The sequence below is a fragment of the Canis lupus genome, chromosome 2 (assembly GCF_048164855.1).
Source record: "Canis lupus baileyi chromosome 2, mCanLup2.hap1, whole genome shotgun sequence".
Taxonomy (NCBI): Eukaryota; Metazoa; Chordata; class Mammalia; order Carnivora; family Canidae; genus Canis; species Canis lupus.
Genome location: NC_132839.1, coordinates 54,786,774 through 54,811,016, shown reverse-complemented (window position 1 = coordinate 54,811,016; position 24,243 = coordinate 54,786,774). Strand labels below are relative to the sequence as shown.

Here is a 24,243-nt window from a genome sequence, read left to right as displayed (position 1 = left end):
ATTGTCATTAGGATAGGGACAAGTGGGGCAGGCCAGGTGGCTCAGAGGTTTAGCGCCGCCTTCAGCCCAGGACATGATCCTGGAGTCCCGGGATTGAGTCCCACGTCGGGCTCCCTGCATGGAACCTGCTTTTCCCTCTGCTGTCTCTGACTCTGTGTGTGTGTGTGTGTGTGTCTCTCATGAATGAATAAATAAAATCTTAAAAAAAAAAAAAAAAAGGATAGGGACAAGTGGTCCCCTGTTCTGATGGAGCCAAGTGGTTACCCTGAAGCAGAGCAGGAGATGGGTATGAGGAGGGGAGCTACTGTCTTGAAGGAACTCATAGCTTTAAGGGTGCTCAAGAACATATCACCTTATAATAGCCCCGAATGGCCACTTACAAAGGCCAATTGCCTGTGGTGCCACACAGATTATTACAAATCACAGAGTTCATGGCACAGACTAAAGACACGTGGTATGTGGTGGTGGACATGGCTTGCTAATGCCTTTTTTAGCATCCCATTAACCAAAGGATGAAAATCAGCTTGCCTTCATGAGCTTGGCTTACAAAGCATCCTTACAGTGATGCCACAGGACTACCTGAATTCTCCTGTGATTTGCCACCAGTCCTAACTCCAGTAGGAAGTGCATTATGACAAAAGATTTCATGAAACACATGTCCCTGTTCACAACCCATGGGAAGCATAATGGTTATCTTATATGTCCACTTGGCTGAGCCATGGTGCCCGGATACATGGTCAAACATTAATCTGGAGGTTTCTGTGAAGGCTTTTTTGGTTGCAACTGCCATTTCAATTGATGGTTTTTGAGCAAACCAAATTTCCCTCCATAATGTGGGTAGACCTAATCCAATCAGCTGAAAGTTTGCAGAGAACAAGAGACTGACCTCCCCCAACCAAAAGGGAATTTTTTTATAAATATATTTTTTTAATTTTTATTTATTTATGATAGTCACAGAGAGAGAGAGAGAGGCAGAGACACAGGCAGAGGGAGAAGCAGGCTCCATGCACCGGGAGCCCGATGTGGGATTCGATCCCGGGTCTCCAGGATCGCGCCCTGGGCCAAAGGCAGGCGCCAAACCGCTGTGCCACCCAGGGATCCCCCAAAAGGGAATTTTGTAGCAGATGGCCTCTGGACTTGAACTGTAACATTGGTTTTTCTGTGGGTCTCTAGTCTTATAGCCTTCAGACTTAAAGGCTCCTCTCTAGATCTCCAGCCTGCTGGTCTACCTCTAGGTTTTTGACTTACCAGCTTCCATTATTGCATGAGCTATTCCTTTACACACACACACACACACACACACACATACACATCTATACATCCTGTGGTTCTTCTCTGGGGAATCTTGACTGATACAGGCTACCCATGGAAAAGGACACTTTAACCACAAACATCAATGGAACCAACACACTGGCTGGACCTGTACCACCCAGGTAAGAACTATAGCCACCTGGATCCATTATCACACAGGACATGGTGGCCATCTGTAACCCAGGGCCTGGCTAATATGCCTGGACTACTAGCTACACAGTGGAATGACAGAACTCTGGCACATGTAGCCTGAGGCATTCAACCTGGCTAGTCATGACGAATAGACTAGATGGATCTCCTACTTTCTACTCAATGGTATTGCTGGGCAAAGACTGCTCTAGGCAGCTTTTTCTAGGGAGGGCACAACAGTTCCCATCTACATGGTAGATGTGGGCAATTTAAGGACTCCTAAATGGGCAGTGTTGCATATTTGGGTTCTCCAAACACATCCAATCAGACAGTGGCGCTGCCTTTATAGCCAAGAGCATTCAGCAGTGGGTAAACTACCTGCAGCATTCCCTGGACATTTCATGCCCTGCATCATGGACAGGTAGCAGGTGCCAATGAAAGATGGAATATACTTAAAAAAAAAAAAAGATTTTATTTATTCATGAGAAACAGAGAGGAAGGGCAGCCTGGGTGGCTCAGCAGTTTAGCACCGCCTTCATCCCAAGGCCTGATCCTGGAGACCCGAGATCGAGTCCCAAGTCAGGCTTCCTACATGGAGCCTGCTTCTCCCTCTGCCTGTGTCTCTGCCTCTCTCTCTCTCCCTCAAGAATAAATAAATAAAATCTTTAAAAAAAAAAGAAACAGGAAGACAGAGGGAGAAGTAGGGAGCCTGATGTGGGACTTGATCCCAGAACCCTGGGATCACGACCTGAGCTGAAGGCATATGCATAACCAGCTGAGCTACCCAAGCGCCCTGGAAGGTACTCTTAAAGGAGAAACTAAAAAAAGATAAGTAGACAACTGAAAATAGCTCCCAATAGAGCACACCCTTGAGACAAGGCAGTGTGGTTTCTAAATGTGGCAATTCCAGAAAAGGGTGGTTCTCATTCAGAGAGTGTTTATAAGGTTGGGGAGAGGGAGAAAAGAGGTTTCAGCTGGCTGGAGGAGACTCAAACCCTGTATTTAGTCCCCCTTACTCTTCCTTTTCCCATATCACCCCTACCTCCAGGAAACCAGGCTGCTGGAACCTACAGCAGCAAAAACAGCCAGGGCTGGGAGATCCTAACCTGGTGTTTCTCCTGCTGCCCTGGTTATGCCTGAGGACATTAGGCCTATATGTGCCTGCCAAATACAAACCAGTCTAAACTCTGTAGTACAAGTGATGATAGACAATTCTTTTGCTCCAGGCTTTGTGCTGGCCAGTCAAGGCAGCATATTCACGGTTACCACCACCTCTTGCTGCACTCAAATTAATAAAGAAAAGTGATCTGTCTCTTGACTTATAAATAGGGTGGGTCTGAAGTCAATCCCCAGTTGTATCTGGGACATAGCAGTTTGGCTCTCCGAGTAGGGAGCCTGACTGTGGTCTGTCCTCCAAGTGGGCCTGATCATCCTACTGGGAGGCACAGTTGTGGTCACTCTCATCTGATGTTAAACAGGAAATATTTGGTCCAAGCCCAAATATTTGTAAGTATATCTAGCTCTCCAATGGAGTGGCTATGCTCCTGAAAATAATTCTTAGCTGGATACATGAAAGGCTGGGGTGGCAAGAAGTAGAGTTGTGGGAAGCAGCTACTGCCCAGTACCCTGATAACCTTGCTTAGCTCTTGACAGGCCACAAAGGTGAGGCTTGACCACGGAACCATCCAAGTCTTGACAGAACACATGATTCCTTCTGCAACATGTGGCCTGGGATCCCCCCTGGAACAAGAGGACATAAGCAGCCTGGCAGAGTGGGGACAGTCCCCAGGCCTCCTCTCGTCTCCCTCCTAGCCTTCCATCTGGCCCCTCTCTCCACTTAGAGCTCAGCTTCAGGCCATGAAAGTGTCTGATTGTAGTTGAGTTGGCTCCTGAGCCACAGAGAGTCCTGTGGCCTTGCTGCTCCTCTGGTCCCTCCAGCTCACTCCTGTCTCTGACTCGGGAAAGCTGACACCATGCTTGCCTTGCTTTTGCTGTCTATGTAAGTAGAAAGCTATCTGGATCCAGTGGGACTTGTCATCTCCTTACCAGCTGAGGCTACAGGAATGTGGCAGGCCCACCTGGCAACTTCAGTGGTGATCTTATGGCCCTATTAGCCACTGTGCTGTGCTTTGAGACTGCTTGACCTCTTGACACAGAGGAACATTTTGGGGGTGATGGGAATGTTCTGTTTCGATCTGAGTGGTAATTATACTTGTCTATACATTTATCAAAACTAACAAGGGACTCCTGGGTGGCTCAGTGGTTGAGTATCTGTCTTTGGCTCAGGTCATGATCCCAGGGTCTGGAATCAAGGCTCATATCAGGCTCCCCACAGGAAGGCTGCATCTCCCTCTGCCTATGTCTCTGCCTCTCTCTGTGTGTCTTTTTAAAAGAATAAATAAATTCTTTTTAAAAAAACTAAGCTGCACACATAAGACTTGTACCATAAACTGTAAATTATACCTCAATTTTTAAAAATCACCCCCCCCCCCTTGGGAATGCCTGGGTGGCTCAGCGGTTGAGCATCTGCCTTTGGCCCAGGGCGTGATCCTAGAGTCCGGGGATCGAGTCCCACATCGGGCTCCCTGCTTCTCCCTCTGCCTGTCTCTCTCTCATGAATAAATAAACAATCTTTAAAAATAAAATATAAAAAATTCACCCCCCCCAAAAAAATCATCAGGGAACAAACAAGAGCTCTTGAAAATTATGATTGCCAAAATGAAAAAGTCAATTGGAAAATAAATTTCCCAGAACACAGAGCAAAACAGAAAGACATAAGGGACCGTGAACCTCGCCTAGGTCTAACACCCTAGTACCAGGCCTTTCAGTTTGTAAATAAACCAAGAAGAGTGTTTGCGGGAATGAAAGAGATGGGAGTTAGAACAGAGAGATGACAGTATAAATCTCGTTAATCAAACAAAAACCCGTGTAAGCAATACTCAGCCGTTCGTTAGTAACTGATAGCACAATCCTTTGGTGGAGCAATAGGATGGCAAGTACCTTCAGTTATGTGGGTCTTTATCCTTACAGCCCAGGTCATCTCCTTACCAGCTGAGGCTACAGGAATGTGGCAGGCCCACCTGGCAGCTTCAGTGGTGATCTTACGGCCCTATTAGCCACTGTGCTGTGCCAGGTAACTTCACTACTGCGAATTCGTCCTAAGGTAATACTATACAAGGAAAACAAATGTGGGATGCATGGAGATGTTCACTGCGGTATGGTTTATGATGCTGCAAAATTGTGAACCACCCAGGTGCCCAGCGAAAGGAGAACCACCACGACAATAATCTCTTATTGACTGTGTAGCGGGCACGGAAAGGGATCTGGATCAAGGCCCGGCAGCCACGGGGGGCAGTACCCCTCGGCCGGAGAGGCGTCAACTGCATCAAGTTATGGCGACCTGGGGCGACACAGAGCGGACCCGGAAAATGGGCTTCCCCGTTAAGCGGCTGAAATGGAGGCTACAGCCTTCTACCACTGCTCGGCAGTGCGCTGACGCTGGGAAGACCCAGCAAAATAAAGTTGCGCGCCCCTCGCGGAGGCGCCGCAGCGCGCAGAGGCCGGGCCCGGGCCGCGGCTGCGCACTGCGGTCCCGCTGCCGGCGCCCCGGGACGGCGGCGGGGAGCGCGCGGGGGGCGCCGGGGCGGGGGGCGGGGGCGGGGCGGCGGGGCGGCGGGGCGGCGGGGCCGGGCCGGCGCGGAGGGGGCGCGGCGCAGCTGTCCCCGCCCCTCGCGCTGGTCTGCCGGGCGGCCGCGGGAGGGGGACGGGGCCGGCGCGGGGCGGGCGCAGCGGAGCGCGAGGGCGGCCCTGGCCCCGCGGGAGCGCGGCTGCGGCGCGCGAAGCCGGCGGCGACGGCTGGGCGGACGCCCGCCTTCGCCTGCATCGCTGCCTCTGCGCGGGCCGCCGCCCCCGGGGATGTGAGGGGCGCAGCTCGGCCGGCAGGGCCCGGAGCGGCGCGGAGGCCGGCCGCGGACGGTAACGCGTCGGGCGGACCCGGGGGAGGGCTCCGGCTGCCCACCGCCTCCCCGCTCCGGGCCGCGGCCGGGTTGGGGGGCAGGAGCGCAAGCGGTGCTTCGGGTCGGAGGCGGCCCGCGCTCCCGTCCCCGGCCGTTGTCGTTGCGGTCCCCGGGGCCGGGAGGGGCGGCGAGGGCCGCGGCCGGGCGGAGGGCCGGGAGGGGGCTGGGCCGGCCGGCCGGCGGGCCACGGAAGACCGGTGGCAGGTGCCTCCCCACCCTGTGACCCAACTCTCTCCCCGCAGCTCCACCCACTTTGGCCTAGACCCAACCTCCGAGGGCTAAAAATATTGCCCGGAGGCTTCTGAGAGGAATCAGATCGCTCTAAGTAGGGCACGACGCGCAGAGGCGACAGAGCTCCTCGGGCCCAGGGCGGGAGCCAGTCTCCGGAGCGGCGGTTCCGCCCACGCGCGGCCCCGCACCTAGCGGCCTCCCGCCCCCGAGCAGGCAAGTGGGGGCCCGCGGGCGGTGACAGCGGGCACTGGCCCCCCCTCTGGAGTCGCCCCACTGCGGAGCCACTGTGCCCAGCCTCTCCCTGGCCAGGGGACCTTGGGCACCAGTCGCTGCCGGCTTCTCAGGGGGTCTCTCCAAGCGCTCTAGAAGCAAAGGCTGAAAGTTACCCACTGCAGGAGTCAGAACTAGCCGGGAATAGACGCAGGGCCCTGCTTTATGTTAGAAACATAAGCTGCTCTTGCTGCTTTTTACACTCATTCTGTTTTCTCTTATGAGAAAAAGAGCGACGCTGTGCCAGGAGCTCTTTCTGCAAGCATCATTCTGCTCCAAGAGGGCAGAGAGAAAGGCTTTCCTGTCCATTTCTTTAAATCAGACTAAATACCAGTTTTATTCACTAGAAGCACGTGGCCAGAGAGGCTGGACACCCACCTCTGACTGGCTGTGTCTGTGTTGTAGGCAAGCTCTGTGGGAAACTAGTTAGAATCAGGAGGTCATGTGGGGAACTCTGGAGTCAGAGCTGGGAAGTTTGTGAGCCAGGCGTGTTTTTTATGGCATTACCCTGGGAAGAAGCATCCTCTGCATCCTCAGGCCAGAGCTGTCCTCAGAACCAGACAGGACCAGCTCCACATGTGCTTCTGGTGCTTTCTGTGTCTCAGCCAAGAGAGGAGGATCCACAGCCAGTGTTGGGATTTGATGCTTAGAGATGTGTTTTCCTTTGGAGTCAGGCAAATAAGCATGCCTTGAGAGTAGCACTCAGGAACTCCTGGGGCGCATTTGGTGGAAAGACTGAACAGAGGGATTTTGCCTGCTGGAGCCCTTTATGGTGTCCCTCCCACCAGGTCCATGTGGGGGCCAGTATGAAGCTGAAAAAGCAGGTGACAGTGTGTGGGGCTGCTATCTTCTGTGTGGCCGTCTTCTCACTCTACCTCATGCTGGACCGAGTGCAGCATGATCCCACCCGTCACCAGAATGGTGGGAACTTCCCCCGGGTGAGTCATGCCTGCTTGCTGGTCTCTTCACATACAAGTCATCTGAGCTTGGGTTGAGAGTCAGTGTCAGCCCAGGAAAGGAGCATTTCTTCCCAATTGGCAGGTTTTCTAGAAGCCCAAAGATAAACATAATGACAGCAAAAAGAAAGAAGGAAGGAGAAATATGTACTGCCACTCCGTCCTCTTGAATTCTTGGCAGACAGTGCTAACGGATTGCAGCATTCTTTCCCACTAAGCCCGGATGGAGTCCTAGTCAGCGCAGTGCTCCAGATAGGCCACACCAGTTGTTGAGAATAGGCATGAGTGTACTCCCCACCCAAGTGGATTGCAGTCCTCTGTAGTGATTTGGAGATCTTCACTTATATGACCAGAGCCTGTCCAGCCCTATAGGCTCATGGTTCTGCCTGCATAGGAGAAAGGAAGGATCACAGTCAGGCTTCGGGTGGTGGGCCCCATGCAGAGAGCCTCCCCGTGGCACAAGGAGCCGTGGGTGATTGCTTTCTGGTCTTTTGGCAGAGCCAAATTTCTGTGCTGCAGAACCGCATTGAGCAGCTGGAGCAGCTGTTGGAGGAGAACCATGAAATCATTAGCCACATCAAGGACTCTGTGCTGGAGCTGACAGCCAACGCAGAGGGCCCGCCTGCCCTGCTGCCCTACTACATGGCCAATGGCTCCTGGGTGGTGCCACCAGAGCCCCGGCCCAGCTTCTTCTCCATCTCCCCTCAAGATTGCCAGTTTGCTTTGGGGGGCCGAGGCCAGAAGCCAGAGCTGCAGGTAGGGGCCAGCGCTGGCAGGGAGGTCTGGTGGCTGTGGATGGGTCCTGAGCTGCTCTCTGGCTTGGCAGATGCTGACTATATCAGAGGAGCTGCCATTTGACAATGTGGATGGCGGTGTATGGAAGCAAGGCTTCGACATCTCCTACAGCCCTCATGACTGGGATGCGGAAGACCTGCAGGTGTTCGTGGTACCACACTCCCACAATGATCCAGGTGAGGATCCAGCAGAGCTCCGGTAGCTGGGCTGTGCAGGGGGCTTTCTGATGGCAAAGGTAAGTGAGGGGCAGACGTGGATGCTGGCATCCTTAGGGAACCCTGTGTTGGCTCCCCAGGCTGGATCAAGACCTTTGACAAGTACTACACAGAGCAGACCCAGCACATCCTCAACAGCATGGTGTCCAAACTGCAGGAGGACCCCCGGCGGCGCTTCCTCTGGGCGGAAGTCTCCTTCTTTGCCAAGTGGTGGGAAAACATCAATGCCCAAAAGAAAGCAGCCGTCCGAAGGCCAGTGCCTGCTGGGGAAGATCGGGAGAGCTATTGCCTGGGTCCTGGGATGAGTGCCAGAGCAGCTGGATGCCAAGCTGTGGGTGCCCAGGTGGCAAGGAGACACAGGGGGAAGTGGGGCAGGGAGGAGTGACAGTAGAGAGGGTGAGAGTAAGAAGGCAGGAACTGGTTTGACGGTCACTGGTGTCAGGAGAAATCAGTCACGTGAAGGTGTCTGCACAAATGAAGAAGGAGCATGAGGCCTGGCCCTTGGAAGTGCAGGTGGAGGTACAGTGAGAGGCAGGCTGGGCCGCATGGAGGTTGTAGGGAAGGAGAAGCAGGTGCACATTTGTTCAGTTCATCTTGGGTTTGGGTGAGCGGACTCAGTGAGGCTAGTGCACACTGGTCCTGGAATCTCCTGGTTGACAGGACTGGGCAGAGATTCCCTGCTGCATGCTGAGTGAGTCCTTCACTCTAGGCTGGTGGGAAATGGGCAGCTGGAGATTGTGACAGGAGGCTGGGTGATGCCAGACGAGGCCAATTCCCATTACTTTGCGCTGATTGACCAGCTCATCGAGGGACACCAGTGGCTGGAGAAAAACCTTGGTGAGTCTGGGCTCAGGAATAGGGGTCTGCCCTCACAGCTGGGCCCAGGGGACAGCAGGGTCCTGTAAGGCACAGGAATTGGCACTGGGTGGTTTCTTTCTGGACTGGTTCCACTAGCATGGGCTTGGCATAATGTTAAGAAGGGAGCTGGGTTCCCAGGCCCAGAAGGCCAGGTCCTAAGGTGTTCAGGACCTCTGGTTCCCGTGTCCTCCCAGGTGCAACCCCACGCTCTGGCTGGGCTGTGGACCCCTTCGGATACAGCCCCACCATCCCTTACCTGCTGCGCCGTGCCAACCTGACCAGCATGCTGATTCAGAGGGTGCATTATGCCATCAAGAAGCACTTTGCTTCCACCCACAGTCTGGAGTTCATGTGGAGGCAGACCTGGGGTAAGACCAGGTAGGGTGGAGGGGTCACAGGAGTAGTTCTCACTGGGGAAGGGCAGGGGTGTGAGAAATAAGACCCAGTGTCTTAGAGCGGACCAGCAAGCACTGGTGCAGACTGCCAGAAGTGCTCCTCTCCTTCAGGTTAGGTTGGGGATTACACTGACCTCTGGCCTCTACAGGGCCTGCTTTCTATACTGAGGGTCTGAGCACAGCACGTGCTGGAGGACCCGTGGGCTCCAGAGCCGCTCTGTGTCCTCACTCCTGGCCTGCACATCTTCTGCAGCCTTAGGTCTGGTTCAGGCCTCATCTTCTGTCAGAGCTTCCCGTAGCTGGGGCAGATCCTCACCCTGCCGCCATCCCCGTGCCCAGCTCCCTGGCTGCCTGCTGGTGGCTGACTGCCTGGTGTGTCTTCTACAGACTCAGACTCTAGCACAGACATCTTCTGCCACATGATGCCCTTCTACAGCTATGATGTGCCCCATACCTGCGGCCCAGACCCCAAGATCTGCTGCCAGTTTGATTTCAAACGCTTGCCTGGTGGACGCATCAACTGCCCCTGGAAGGTGCCACCTCGGGCGATCACAGAGGCAAACGTGGCTGAGAGGTATTTGTCCCCAGCCTGGGCTGGGCCATTTTTACCACATAGAGGACCCAGGAGACCTGGCCCTCGTCAGGACTCTACTGCACGGAGGAACTTCAGGTTGTACCTCTGTGAAATGGGAGGTGGGCTCAGTGGTTGAGTTCAGATCTGCAGCCACTAGGGTGGCAGCTCCTTTACAGAGCCTCCTGGAAAACTAGAATGGCCCTTAGGAACCACCTTTTCCAGAATGGTTTTATTTTCCCAAATGAGTATGTTTCCCAGCCAGAGACAGTTGGCTGACTCAGCAGTGAATAATTCTCAAAAGAGATAAAGTTCCATGCACTTTACCTAATATGTCTTCATTTAGTGCAGACATCCTGCCTTTGCTAGAGATTGACCAGGACCCCCAGTGCTCATGGACCCGGCACCCCATTCAGATGCACATTAGTCCTGCTCAAGAGCCCCCAGCCTCAGAGAAGGCACACTGTCCCTTGAGGGTCGTTAGGGACCCCCAAAGATGTCTTTGTTGCTGAAGTCCACACCCCTGGGAGAGGGCAGACCGAGAGTGTTCTAGAACAGCCGGAACCAACTGGCCTTGAGAATATAACAAGTTGAACTGGTTTTCGTGTTGCAGTGCTCTGATTTCCATGATGTCCAGGCAGTGAAACATGTGACCAAAGGGGAAAGAAAGTGGTCTTTTGTTTCTGGAACCCAGAAATCTCAATAGTGGTTCTAAGCAAGAATCTAGAGCTGTTAGGGCAGGGTTTTTCTTAAAGCAGCAGCTGTGGCCTTCAGATGCCAGCTCAGGTTTGCAGAGAGCAAGTCATGAGAGTAACTTTGTTTTCTCCTTTGAAGGGTTCCCTAGGCTGATAAATTAGGGAAGAATGGTATTGGAGGAATCTTCTTTTGAGAACAGAGTAAAGAAGTATCAGCTGGATCAGCATAGTTTAGTAGATTAGTGACTGGTTGAACTATGGTATCAGTAATACGCCAATTACTAGGTTCGTCTAAAAAGAGAAAGAGGCTTTAATGAAAGGCTGCAAGGCTCTGTTTTTCTATTGATTTTACTAGTAACATGGCTAAAAAAGAAAATGACAAATGTGTATTTATAGTTTTTGCTATGTGCCAAGGATTGTTCTGAGTGTTTAATATATATTAGTTCACTTAGTTCATTTTAATTCTCATAACATCATGGTGGTAGGTATAAACATCCTTCTCATTTTATAAAAACTGAGGCCCAGAGAGGTTAAGTAACTTGGCCAGGGTCACTCAGCCTAATACATGTGAAGTTGGCATAGTCTGGCTCTGATTCTGGGCTCTTCGGTGCTATGAGGCTAACCAGGTGGGCAAAGTGAAGCTGGAGTGTCAGAATCAGGATCCCAAAGGATGTCAACAGCTGGTGTGTGATGTGGGTCGAATCTGACCAGATGTGATTTATTCAATGTCAATGTAAGGTCCTACCCTTAGCCTCAGAAAAGAGCATAGAAAAATTTAGAAGAAAGAACTTGCCAAACTTCATGAACCGAGTGCGTGGGAACACGCATGGTGGCTGATGTTAGCTCCAGGGATGACCGTGGGGCTCTCAGAGGCACCCCCACTGATGCACCCACACCCCAAGCCAGCCAAAGGGTGGGGTCTGGCCATCCACCCTGGCCTCTCACATCCAGGGCTGGGCCCCACATTCTGAGGGCCATAGGCCCAGGGGCTGCTGGACAACCGCTGGGTAATGGAGGGGCTGGGCTTGCAGAGCTGGGAGGGAAGGCACAGAGGAGTGTGGCACGGCTTGGATCTGAAGGAGAACCACAGAGGGAGAGGGGTACGGGGTCCTGCGGGTCCGAAGGCAGCTCTGGGAGGGAACCAAACCCAGAAACAGCAGCTAGCATACAAAGACAGCCCCCTGCTATCAGGAGCATCCAGAGAACTCTGGGCTCCCGGGGACAGGTTCCCCCTCCAGGTGTGCACACCACAGATGCAGGGACCCCTTGGTGGGTGTGCTCAGGGGGTCTCTGGGGCTGGCTCTGCCCCCCTCCCTCCACCACTGAGACCCCTCGTTGGGCCGGGGGCTCTTTCCCCACAGGGCTGCGCTGCTCCTGGACCAGTATCGCAAGAAGTCCCGGCTCTTCCGAAGTAACGTCCTCCTGGTGCCTCTGGGGGACGACTTCCGATATGACAAGCCCCAGGAGTGGGATGCCCAGTTCTTTAACTACCAGCGGCTCTTTGACTTCCTCAACAGCAAGCCTGACCTCCATGTGCAGGTGGGAGGGGGCGCTGAGCTGGGTGGGGAGGGTTCCCTCTGCAGTGCTACAGCTTGGCCTGAGAGGCTCGCTGCTCCCATTACCAGCCCCAGGGCAGGGGTCTGTGCCTGACTCTTGGGCAGGGTCTCCCTTTTATGTCAGAATTTCTTCTCAGGCTCCCCAGCTTCTGTGAGGGGTCCAGCGGGGTAGGACATGGGGTGACTGCCTGTGTGGAGCAGAATCCCTCCACCTAGTGCCCAGCCACAGCCCTGGGGGTCCACAACTCCTAGAAACTCTGGAACTGATGGGAGTGGGTTTTTGGGGTCTCCACAGGCCCAGTTTGGTACCCTCTCTGACTATTTCGACGCCCTGTACAAGAAGACAGGGGTAGAACCAGGGGCCCGGCCTCCAGGGTTCCCTGTGCTAAGTGGGGACTTCTTCTCCTATGCGGACCGGGAGGACCATTACTGGACAGGCTACTACACTTCACGGCCCTTTTACAAGAGCTTGGACCGGGTCCTGGAAGCCCACCTGCGGTGAGACTCACTCCCCACCCCTATAGGCTAGAGAAAGTAGAATAGCCTCTGGGGTTTGAGGAGCTAGATTGGCTCAGAATGTACTAGAAGGGCTTGGAGACCAAGGCCGGCAGAGACGTGGTAGAAAGAAGATGGCTAGCTTAGCAAGGTGGGCCTGGGAGTTGTATGGGCAGAGACTGACCTCTCTCTCTGGGCAGGGGGGCAGAGATTCTGTACAGCCTGGCTGTAGCTCACGCCCGCCGCTCTGGACTGGCTAGCCAATACCCACTCTCTAACTTCGCCCTTCTGACGGAAGCTCGGCGCACCCTGGGCCTCTTCCAGCACCACGATGCCATCACCGGCACCGCCAAAGAGGCAGTTGTGGCCGACTATGGCGTCAGGTGGGAGCCCTCTCCTCCCGGTCGGATCCTGTCCTAAAGGCCATGCTGGGCAGTCAGTGAGCAGGCCTGCCGAGGGTTCTTCCTGCTAGAGAGATGGATGGTGTGTGGCCACTTTTCCATGGTCCTGCTTCTGCCCACCCCCCCAGGCTTCTGCGCTCCCTTGTCAACCTGAAGCAAGTAATCATCAATGCTGCTCACTATCTGGTGTTGGGGGACAAGGAGACCTACCACTTCGACCCTGAGGCACCCTTCCTCCAAATGGTGAGCCCCACTTCTCAATCCGCTCGGGGCGTTCTCTGGCGCGTGCAGTCCCATCCAAGAACTATGGTCTGAGGTGGTTGCTCTTCTTCCCTTCCTGTCCTAGTGGGAAAGATCTGTGCCTAGTGCAGCTGGTGGTCCACATCTAGGACAGTCAGGGGCGGGGGAGGTCAGCAAGGGTTTGGCTGAGCCAGGCCAAACCCCGTGATGATTGTTCCCTCCCCACCCATTTAATCCTAGGATGAAACCCGCTTAAATCACGACACACTGCCAGAGCGCACAGTGATCCAGCTAGATTCCTCACCCAGGTAAGCCAGACCAGGCCAGGTGCAGAGGTGAAGCCGCTCCGGCTCCCCACACCATCTCACTCCCACATCTGTCCAAGCGCCGCAGGACTCTTGGCCTGGCTGCTGTTCTGTTTCCACTGCCCAGGAGCAGTGGCCTCCTAGGTGAGCCTGCCTCTGCCCGCAGGTATGTGGTGCTCTTCAACCCGCTGGAACAGGAGCGGCTGAGTGTGGTGTCCCTGTTGGTCAGCTCGCCCCGGGTGCGGGTCCTTTCAGAGGAGGGCCAGCCCCTGGCTGTGCAGATCAGTGCACACTGGAGCTCTGCCACCGACATGGTCTCTGATGTCTGCCAGGTGAGGTGGGGCCCTGGAGGTGGGCCCCAACCCTCAGTGCTGACCTGTGGCTTCTCCCCAGGGCCTCACTCTGCCTGTGACACCAGCTCCCCATCCTCTTGCTTATTACCCAGGTTGGGGAGGGGGGTCTTAGGGAGAGGGCTGCCCAGAGAACAGTCACTCTTGGGACTTGAGTCCATCCCTGAAAGGAAGGTGAAGTTGGGTGTAGTAAGGGAATAGTAAAAGTGGGGGCTGGATTGTCCTTCCATTCCTTCCTTCAGCAAGTAGTTATTGAAGGCTTAATGCGTGCTTCCCGTTCCATAGTTTTTCAGATATCATATGAGACTCCTAAAGTCTGACCAGAGGCAAGTGAGGTCACCTCCACTTTTGGGGGTAGGGGACAGAGGCCCCAGTAGGTATAGGGATTCGATCAGACCTTCTCAGTGAGTGAGTGGCGCAGGCCTGGGATTCCAGTCTGGAATGCCCAGAACGAATGCCCATGCCGTGGGCCATGCCTCCTCACCCCTTCTGTGCCAGCAGGTATCTATGCCCATCCGCCTGCCGGCCCTGGGCCTCAGCGTGCTACAGCTGCAGCTGGGCCTCGATGGGCACCGCACCCTGCCCTCCTCTGTGCGTGTCTACCTGCATGGCCGTCAGCTGGCCGTCAGCAGGCAGGACGCTTTCCCACTGCGCATCATTGACTCTGGCACCAGTGACTTCGCCCTCAGCAACCGCTACATGCAGGTCTGGTTCTCAGGCCTTACCGGGCTCCTCAAGGTAAAGGGCCCGGGCCAGGGGCTGAGGAGGGTGTGCCCTGTGGGGGGGCAGTGCTGAGCCACCCCCTCGCTGGCGGCAGGCCTCAGACTGGACCTTCTTGGCTCCGGGTGACAGCACAGGGAAGTGGGGCTGGCTCCTTGGGAAACTTTGTCCGTGCCCTCCCAGGAGGCAGGCCTGACATGCTGGTGTGGGGCCAGGGGTCAGGGCTGTGTTTTTTGGCAGAGCATCCGAAGGGTGGACGAGGAGCAGGAGCGGCGGGTGGACATGGAGTTCCTCATCTATGGCACCCGCGCGTCCAAAGACAAGAGTGGAGCCTACCTCTTCCTGCCTGACGGGGAGGCCCAGGTACCCTAAAGATTCCAGAAACCTGGCAGGCCCTGGGAAGCCCTGCTAACACAGGGTTCAAGAAACCACAGGAACTGAAGCAGTGAAGAGGGTCATCCCTGCCTGCCAGGGGCCTTGCCCAGGCTGCCTCTTGGAGGTGGGGTGGGCTGAGGAATGTCACCTGGGGCCTTGGGCCAGCTCAGCCAGGGGTGTCAGGCCAGAGCCTGCTGGAAACAAGTACTTTTACCAGTGCTGGGCTGGTACCTCCCCGCTTTGTGTTCTGTGCTGTGGCTTTAGCTGTCTCCTGCTCTTTCCCCAGCCCTATATCCCCAAGGACCCCCCCGTGCTGCGTGTCACCGAAGGCCCTTTCTTCTCGGAGGTGGTGGCATACTACGAGCATATTCGCCAGGTGGTCCGGCTATATAATCTGCCAGGTGAGCCCTGAAGATGAGGACAGTCAGAACAGAGGTCAGGGCTGCACAGGCTATGCCACGCTCGTCCTTCTGCTGGGTATCTGCTTGTGCGTCTTTCCCAACAAATGGATCATTTGAGACAGGGATGGCATTAATTCTCTTGGAGTGAAGGTCCTACGGAAATGCTGGGGGCTGCCAGAGGGTTGGGTGCAGCCTCTCCTGGCCCCATCCCTTAGGCCTCTTTATGCTCTGTCTGTTCTTATGCCCAGGGGTGGAGGGGCTGTCTCTGGACATGTCGTCCTTGGTGGACATCCGGGATTACATCAACAAGGAGCTGGCCCTGCGCATCCACACAGACATTGACAGCCAGGGTGCCTTCTTCACGGACCTCAATGGCTTTCAGGTGATTCTTGGGGCCCTGGGCCCACACACCACAGGCACTGGGCATGGAGGAAGAGGAATCAGAGGCGAGGATGATGAGGGACTCCTTCAGACCCGGGACCCCTTGGGCCTGAGTGGTGCCTGGATGCCCTTGATCCACTGGTCTCCCGCTTCCAGGTGCAGACCCGGCGCTATCTGAAGAAGCTGCCTCTGCAGGCCAATTTCTACCCCATGCCAGTCATGGCCTACATCCAGGATGCGCAGAACCGCCTCACACTGCACACTGCCCAGGCCCTGGGTGTCTCCAGTCTGCACGATGGTGAGCGGGGAGCAGGGCTCTGAGAAGTTTAGAGGATGAAGTAGAGCCCACTTCTGCCCCAAGGCCTCTCTTCTCAGGGAGCCCCATCCCTCCCCAGTCCACAATCACCTCCATACTTGGAGAACATTAACAGCTCCTGCCAGTCACACACGGGCATGGCAGGAAGGCAGACATGTGCTGTCACCCTCTGCCCTAGCAGAGGCGGCCAGGGCAGGGGGTCCTGTTGGGTCTCTTTAAGAAGCACCAGGGTATTGAATGGTGATTTGCAACTGAGGTGTGCAGCCTCCTTCTCCTGGCCAGGGATGGAAGCAGGGCTGTTGGAAAAGTGCATTTGATGTTTATAATGAAATATTTAGCAGGGGTGCCTGGGTGCCTCAGTCAGCTAAGTGTCTGATTCTTAATTTCGGCTCACTTCATGATCTTGGGGTTGTGAGACTGAGCCCCACATTGGGCTCCACAGTGGGCATGGAGCTTCCTTGAGGTTCTCTCTCTCTTTCTTTCTCTTATTTCTTGCTCTCTTGCTTTAAAGAAAAATTTTAAAAATAAAATTTTTAAAAATTTAGCAGTGGAGAAAGATAGATACTGTTTCTACTAAAGATCGTTAAAAAAGAGAATGGTGTTCTTAAGAATTGAAACAAGCCCATGAAGAGTACTGGCCTGGAGCTGGGCATTGTTGGCAAGCTGAGGCAGCTCCCCTGTTCTCAGGGTCAAGTGAACAGTCCTTGGTGGCCTCTGAGGCCTTCAGATCTGCCGTGTTTGGGATGGAGCATTTGTATATGGGGCTGAGCCGAGAGCCTGGTCCAGGCTGTATGGGGGTGCTGTGGCTAGGGCAGTGGAGGCCTGACTCCCTGCTGAAGGAGTGTCCCTCCACCCAGGATCATCCCACTGTCAGACTGCCTGGCTCTGTCTGTGCCATCGATTGCCAGCTGAGCCCAGTGTTCCCACTTGATTCTCTCTGCCGTCTGGGAAACAGTGTGCTCAGAGATTATTGTTTTATATGCAGGGGTCAATTTTAGAACTTTGGTATATCTTCCCCCAAAAAGTTGCTCTAGGTAAAAAGGCTTAGGAACAACAGGAGTCACAGTTGGGCTGGGGAGATGGATAGGGCTACCTGAGTGATCTCCCTCCAGATTCTTAAAAAAACAGGTGCTGGGGAAAATCCTCACCTCAACATATGTCAGCTTTGCAGTGAGCCCCTTCCCCAAGTCTGTTTTACAAAGAAGGCCTAGGCGGTCACCTGCCATGTCTTTTCCCCAGGACAGCGCTCAGTGATGCCTAATTTGAGCTTCTGACTGATTTGCCATCTGCCTGTCGTCTGCGCTTTCCTGGTGACAGATGAGGCGGCAGCGCTGGAGTCTGTCCCGGAGTAGAACAGGGGCGGGGGGGCTTGTGTTCTACTCACAACGAAGTCTGCCCATGCTGCAGCTTGGGGCCCCTGCAGGCGGCGCCATGGGCCATCCAGGGTAGTGTTGTGTTGGCTTGTTTGCTGTGTTTAGGTAGGCAGTCCAGATAGGGCTCCTGGCCTGAACTCCTGGGCCTGCCCTCGGTCCTGAGGCACAGAGCCTGGGGGTGGGAGACTGCCAGCGCCTGCTTGTCTGCTCTGGACCTCGTTTCCTCTTCTGTGTTGCTGACCCTTCCCTTAACCCCTTCCAGCCGCAGGTCCCGTAACTCTTCCTCTCCTGAGCAGCTCCACTTCCGGTTGGTTAGCTCACCAGGTTGTTCCCTTGGGGTCTGTGGTTGGGCTGCTTCTTCCAGAGCCCACGGTCTGCTTGGGGGTGGGGGTCGCGGGCCGGGGGCTCACAGTTGACTTCCCTAGGCCAGCTGGAGGTGATCCTGGACCGACGGCTCATGCAAGATGACAACCGGGGTCTGGGCCAAGGGCTCAAGGACAATAAAAGAACCTGCAACCATTTCCGCCTCCTGTTGGAACGGCGAACCCTGGGCAGTGAGGTAAATTCTGGGCCTCCCTGACTGGGAACCAGGTCAGGCTGGTCCCTTGGGCAGCAGAGCTAGAGGTGGGCAGGGGTAGTGAGAGTAGGGCTTTCCTGGGGCGTGGGGGGTGTATCTGACACTCCGCACCCTGGCACCTCTGTCTGCCACAGCCTCCTGTCACCTGTGCCCCCACCCACCCTCGTGTCCTCTGACCCCATCTGCTCCAGCCCCATTCATCTCATGGCTTTCTTTGCCCCCACCAGCCTGGCTTTTTCTCCAAACTGGCAGCCATGTTTAGGGACTTGATCTTTCACAGCAGCAGGACCAATAACCTTGAGGTAAGGGCCAGCAATGGGGTGTCGGACTAGCGTTAGCAAGGTGTAACTGGAGTTGGAGCCTGCGGACAACAGAGCCTGCCCTTGGGCTCCCATGTCCGGGGCTCAGTCCCACTTGCTCAGGAGATAGTGAGCACCTGCTGTGCTTTAAGGCCTGAGAGGGACACAAACACCTGTGTTATTGGCCCTACTCTCTAGGACTTCGCTCAGGCGGAGGGGTGGGGGATATGCTCTGTGTGTAAGACTAGGAATATGCTCTCTGGTACTGAGGAGGGAGAGAATGGTGTGAGCCACGGGATGGAGGACAGCTTCTGGGGGACGTGTCAGCCAGACACTGCTGTGATGAATGCAGGTCTGATCTAATCACATGGAGCAAGGTACAGGGCAAGGTAGGAGACACCAGGGAACAGCACTGAGTTCCCTCAGCCAGACTAGAGTGGCTTATCCATGCCATAGCTTCTAGCCACATGTGATTATTTGAAATAATTAAAACTACATACAATAACAGATTCAGGTCTTCATTCATACCAGCCACATTTCAAGTGTCTAGTGGCCATAGGTGGCTAGCAGCTACTCTATACTCAGTGCTGGTTTAGTGTATTTCCATCTCTGCAGAAAGTTCTAGTGGCCACTGCTAGGTTGGCATGAGGTCAGAGGTCGTTTGCCTGGAACAGCTGGTAGGAGAGTCTGGACTCTATTGGAGGCCAGTGAGGGACCCTGACAGTGGCCCTGCCCTAAGCCTGTCACTCTGGCAGCAAGAGTGGGTGCATCATCAGGGAGACTGGAGGTGGAGGATGGTCTACAGGCCACTCAAGCGAGAAATGTTGGTGGCTTGAACTGAGCCACAGTAGGGAGAGGGTGGGGTAGGGGTGAGGACACTGCTGAGTGGGGGGCAGAGGTCAGGGGAGGTGTAAGTGAGAGATTCTGGGTGATTGGAAGGAGATTGGCATGAGGGACAAGTCCGGAATATGGACAAGGGGCCGCCTTAGAGAAAGTCCAGGTTAGCCACCGAAGGGGCAGTCCTTGGGGACACAACCGTGGGGACCCCTGGGCCGAAGACCAGGCCCAGTGCTGTGGACACAGGACCGTGCTCAGAACTGCAGGATTACTCAGGGCACTCTGTCCATCATCTGTGTGAGGCACATGTCTGTCTGTTTCCCATCCTCCACTCTGAGAATCTGTGATGGGAGACGGTGCTCAGGGTAGTGTCACATCAGCAAAAACCTCCAAAGGCCAAGGAGAGGTGGCCTAGTAAATAGTCCTCTCTAAGTTGTGTGAGATGGAAAGTGGCCGTGCAGGGCCCTGGAGCCTTCTAGACATACTGGGGAAGCTTGCTCCACCTGGGTGTGCTCCCGCCGCCCCCCTCACCCACACCTCGGGCCAACCTTGCAGGTCCAGGATGGCCACACCAGCAGCTACCCGTCCCTCCTCAGCCACCTGACCTCCATGTACCTGAATATCCCAGTGTTTGCCCTGCCTGTGGCCAAGAGGCAGCTCCCCGGCCCTGGTCTACGCTCCTTTCATCCCCTGGCCTCCTCCCTGCCCTGTGACTTCCACCTGCTCAACCTGCGCACCCTGCAGGCCGAGGTGAGTATCCGCGCAGCCCCCGCCTCCAGGACTGGATTTGGGCCTCTCGGCCCAGCGCCTCCAGTCCCAGTACTGCCCTCTGGGGATGGCCCTCTGCTCCTCTGGGAGCCCCAAGCAGCGCCAGTACCACCCTCCCCCCCACCCCTTGTGTGTCTGTCACCAGGATGATGCCTTGCCATCAGCAGAGACCGCACTCATCTTACACCGCAAGGGTTTTGACTGTGGCCTTGAGGCCAAGAACTTGGGCTTCAACTGCAGCACAAGCCAAGGCAAGGTGAGCAGGGCTGGGAGAGGGGGGCCTGGGGGAGGGACATCCATGGGGAATGGGGAGAGGACGGGGTGGGGGCAGTCTGGGGGAGTGGGGCCTGGAGAGGGGAGTGGGGTCATGGGGAGCAGGGCCAGGGGGAGGTGGGCCCGGGGTGATGGGGGTGGGGCCCAGGTATGGGCAGGGAAACAGCACCAGGCTGGGTAGGCTAGGCAGCTTGAGGAGACTGCAGTGAGGTGGAAAATGAGGGCGAGGCTGAGGGTGGGGGGCCCTCCAGGACCTTTTTGGGAGAGAAAAGGGGAAGCTGCCGATGAGTATTTTGTTTGTTTGTTTTAAATATTTTATTTATTTGTTCATGAAAGACACAGAGAGAGGGGATCCCTGGGTGGCTCAGCAGTTCAGCCCTGCCTTTGGCCTGGGGTGTGATCCTGGAGTCCGGGGATTGAGTCCCACGTCGGGCTCCCAGCATGGAGCTTGCTTCTCTCTCTGCCTGTGTCTCTGCCTCTCTCCCTCTCCCTCTCTCTCTCTCTCTATCATAAATAAATAAAATCTTTTTAAAAATACATTTAAGAAAGACACAGAGAGAGAAAGGCAGAGACAGAGGCAGAGGGAAAAGCAGGTTCCAGGCAAGGAGCCTGATGTGGGACTCGATCCTGAGACTGCAGGATCACGCCCTGAGCCAGGGGCAGGTGCTCAACCACTGAGCCACCCAGGCATCCCACCGATGAGTGTTTTTAAAGCAAGCGAGGCCTGGTGGGAGCGAGTTCCTGGCGAGGCCCAACAGCTGGAGAACTTGTGCCCTGATAGCAGGGGCAGCTGTCAGACAAGGTAGAAAACACCAGAAATAAAACCCCAGAAGCCTGGTGCTGCTAGTCCTTAAGCTCTTTTCATGGTATAAGCTAGTCTGGTACATGCTCCCCAGCCACGGCCTGTGCTGGGCATCTGGAGGCCAGAGTGGACCCAGACGCAGTCACTGTGCTCAGGGAGCTCCTGCTCAGTTCAGTGCCTCCTCCTCTGCCCTCCGTGGGCCGGCTGCAAAGTTGAGCAGACCTCAGTGAGCCCCTGAGGTCAAACACAGACTCACAAGTGCAGGTAGGCACCATGCTGCCCACAGGGGTCAGAGCCTCCACAAGGTTCTTTGAAAGGTAATGAGACATGCAGAGGAAGAGCCACATCGTGCAGCACGTGGGCACCCAGCCCAGCCCTGTACCATGTTCCTCTCCACAGGCAGCCCTGGGGAGCCTCTTCCATGGCCTGGATGTAGGTTTCCTGCAGCCGACCTCACTGACATTACTGTACCCACTGGCCGCACCCTCCAACAGCACTGATGTCTACCTGGAGCCCATGGAGATTGCCACCTTTCGCCTCCGCTTGGGCTAGGGCTTCCTGTGGCCTGAAAAGAAAGTTCATCCACAGAGACTGCCTCTTACAGAAGGTCGGGTTGGACAAACCAGATGGGTATCCTGTCCCGATCTACCTCTCAGAACTGTGACACACTGGGCTCTGCCCTCATTTTCTTTTATCCTTGCTTCTGTGTTCAGTGGCAGCCCCAAACCCAGTGTTGGGTAGATAGGGCAGACGCTAGTGAGAAGGTGACAAGAGGGCCCTTGGCCAGAGTGGGGGGTGCCAGCATCTGCTTTGACTTTTGAGTAGCACCCAGTTGGGCACAGGCTCGAACACCCACCCTTCTCCCCAAATGGGATGGAGGGGAATCAGAATCAAAACAGGTAGGGGAGGCTAAGTGGGTAGCAGCCCAGCACCACAGTAACTGTAGGCAAGAGCTGGCTCTGGGGGGGGGGCCCTCTGGTTACGTAGGGACTGATGTGACCAGCAGGAGCTGAGTGATGGCTGGGAGGTGGGGGATGGGGACCCAGGCTTAGCAGTGGGGTGGAAGAGGAATCCCTGCTTCTTGTGATGACTCCACCATAAGTGCTCCCTGGCCTGCACGCCCTGCTAGGGAATGTGGTGTGGCAGGAAGGGACTTAGTAGAGACCATCTCATGGCCAGAGGTCATAGAATACTTCAGATACCAAAACCCCCATCTCATCATGGGCAGTCGGTCTGTATGTTGATGTGTGGGATGGTGGCAGGGACGTGGGGGCTCTTCCATCCTATCTGACCCCTCTTCACTTCTTGTGCTCTGCACACCACTGTCCCTTGGGAGTTCCTTCCCATCCTGGGGGGGCATTTGGTCTGGCATACTTCCTTTCCCTGAAGAGGAACTGAGGCGCCCATGAGTGTGAGCAATTTGAGAAGGCTTTCAGCCCCATCCCTATAGTCAGGATATGAAGCTTCACTTTTGATACCTTCTTCTACAGAAGTGTTTGAATCCTGGCACAGAGACTAGAGACATGTAGCATAAATTAGGAGGCAGTATGACTACTCATCAGCCTTCATTTCAGCTTCAATTAATAGAGAAAAGTTTTTGATAGTCTCTATAGATGCTGAAACAATATTTGGTAAAGTTTAAGATCTATCCCTCATTAAAAATCTTAGTAAGTTAAGATTATAAAGGAACATCCTAATCTAGATAAACTTCTATCATAAACCAGCAGTTACTGACATTCTAGAGTCAGACACCCCAGGCATCCCATTACAAGTTGGAAACTAGCCAAGGATGTACTACCTTTTAGCAGTGCCCTGGTACTGTTGCCCTTGCAGGAGAGCAGGCAGGCAAAGGAGAAGGAAGTTACAACTGTCATCATTTGCAGACAATAGAACATCTTAGATACAAAATCTAAGAGAGTTCTGTAAGTGGACACACACGATAGACATGCTTCTGTAGAGACTTCGGTTCTCTCAGAATCAGCCCATAAATTCAATGTATTCCAATGCAGTTGGATACTTTGGGGATTTGATGAGTTCTAAAGTTCATTTGGAAGAGTAAAATATGTGAGAATATTAACACATTCTGAATGATGGTGAGTCGGGGGTGGGGAGCGCTGCGGGGGTCAAAGGCACGTGGCCTGCCCCAAGAACTTGCAAGTGCCGGGAGTGGTCCCTCTGACCTGGAGTGGGGTTGGGCAGGCAGATGTAACAAAAGGCAGAGTCCAGCAGACCCCCAGGCAGATGAGAATTTGGCAGGATGAAAGGAGTATTTAAAGTGGGGAAAAGATGGATTGCTTAATAAATAGTACTTTAAGACAACCGGCCCTCAAAGTAAGAGTTAGATCTGTAGCTCACGGTTTCCACCAAAATTAGTTCCAGAGGGAAGAAACCAAAACAGTTAAGCTACAAAATTCATTGAAGAAAATACAGGGTATTATTAGATCTCTGGTGTGGGAAGCTCTGTTTTAAACATAACACAAAACCTAAAAGATACAATACGGGAAGAGATGTTTTACCACCAAAAATTATTGAAAGTTTATGTATGATGGAAAACATCACAGTACAACACAAATGTCAGATTGGGAGAAAATATTTGCAGCACTTCCAATATTGATGAGTTAATTACTTCAGGAGCAAAGCTTGCTTTGGGGTCCCCAGGGCCTGCTCCACAGCTGCCGGAAGATCAAGAGTTTTTCCAGGTCATCCAGAGCTGTTGTCACCAGCATCAAGCCAGGGCATGTGGAATCCTGTCTGTATCGTAGTAGAAGAAATAAGATACATAGAAGAGTTCAATAAACAGGAACTGTAATCTTATTAGTAAAGGACGCTGAGCAGTTATATTATAGCAGGTGTTATTTGCTGGTATCATATGACTTGTAATCAAATGATAAGGGAGACTCTGTGAACCCCACCCCCACCCCAGGAAATTAGCAGAATAAAGGCTATTATCTTTGGAGGTCTTAGATGTATCATGAAATTGTTCATCTGCCAGAAACGATCTTTAATCCTCCACACTGACTGGCCTTTGAAAAGTATTTCAGGCAGCTTTTGTTATTCAAGGTGTGGTCCAGAATCATTAGAAGTATTTGTTTCAGGTCCAGCTTGTTGGCCTGTCTTGGCAAGGGCCACCCCTTACGCCTGGATGCTGGGATGAGGGCCCATGGAGCAGAGACCAAGGCTTGTTGAGACTGCCCTGTAACAAGAACCAGAAAGAAACTTTCCTGTGGTGCGTAGGAGGGAAAGCCGATTCCTGGGCCCAACCTACTGAACCAACTTCTTGGAGTAGCAGTCAGAGAATCAGCATTTTTAACAAGCTTCCAAGCAATTCTTTT

General features: G+C 54.3%; 1 protein-coding gene across 4 annotated transcripts; it reads left to right on the top strand.

Moving 5' to 3' along the window:
• The first annotated feature begins 5,761 nt into the window (after positions 1–5,761).
• On the top strand, positions 5,762–23,867 carry MAN2A2 (mannosidase alpha class 2A member 2). 4 transcript variants are annotated; one of them, XM_072800386.1, is made up of 24 exons: positions 5,762–5,900; positions 6,746–6,895; positions 7,412–7,669; positions 7,740–7,884; positions 8,004–8,175; positions 8,633–8,760; positions 8,976–9,149; positions 9,564–9,750; positions 11,804–11,981; positions 12,294–12,496; positions 12,694–12,876; positions 13,023–13,137; positions 13,375–13,442; positions 13,606–13,771; positions 14,291–14,527; positions 14,750–14,872; positions 15,171–15,285; positions 15,534–15,667; positions 15,823–15,964; positions 17,781–17,914; positions 18,160–18,234; positions 19,624–19,818; positions 19,982–20,092; positions 21,311–23,867. In XM_072800386.1, the coding sequence occupies exons 2-24, from the start codon at positions 6,764–6,766 to the stop codon at positions 21,461–21,463; spliced, it is 3,528 nt and encodes a 1,175-aa protein (XP_072656487.1). In that variant the 5' UTR covers positions 5,762–5,900; positions 6,746–6,763; the 3' UTR covers positions 21,464–23,867. The 4 variants fall into 4 exon arrangements, with proteins under 4 accessions (XP_072656487.1, XP_072656505.1, XP_072656497.1 ...); XM_072800404.1 differs by lacking the exon at positions 12,694–12,876; XM_072800396.1 differs by lacking the exon at positions 18,160–18,234.
• Positions 23,868–24,243: the final 376 nt, after the last annotated feature.

Coding starts and splice junctions, on each gene's coding strand:
- MAN2A2 (XM_072800386.1), top strand. CDS start 6,764: ATGAAGCTGAAAAAGCAGGTGACAGTGTGTGGGGCTGCTATCTTCTGT. Junction 7,670..7,739: donor GCCAGAAGCCAGAGCTGCAG/GTAGGGGCCAGC, acceptor CTGGCTTGGCAG/ATGCTGACTATATCAGAGGA. Junction 9,751..11,803: donor GAGGCAAACGTGGCTGAGAG/GTATTTGTCCCC, acceptor CTTTCCCCACAG/GGCTGCGCTGCTCCTGGACC.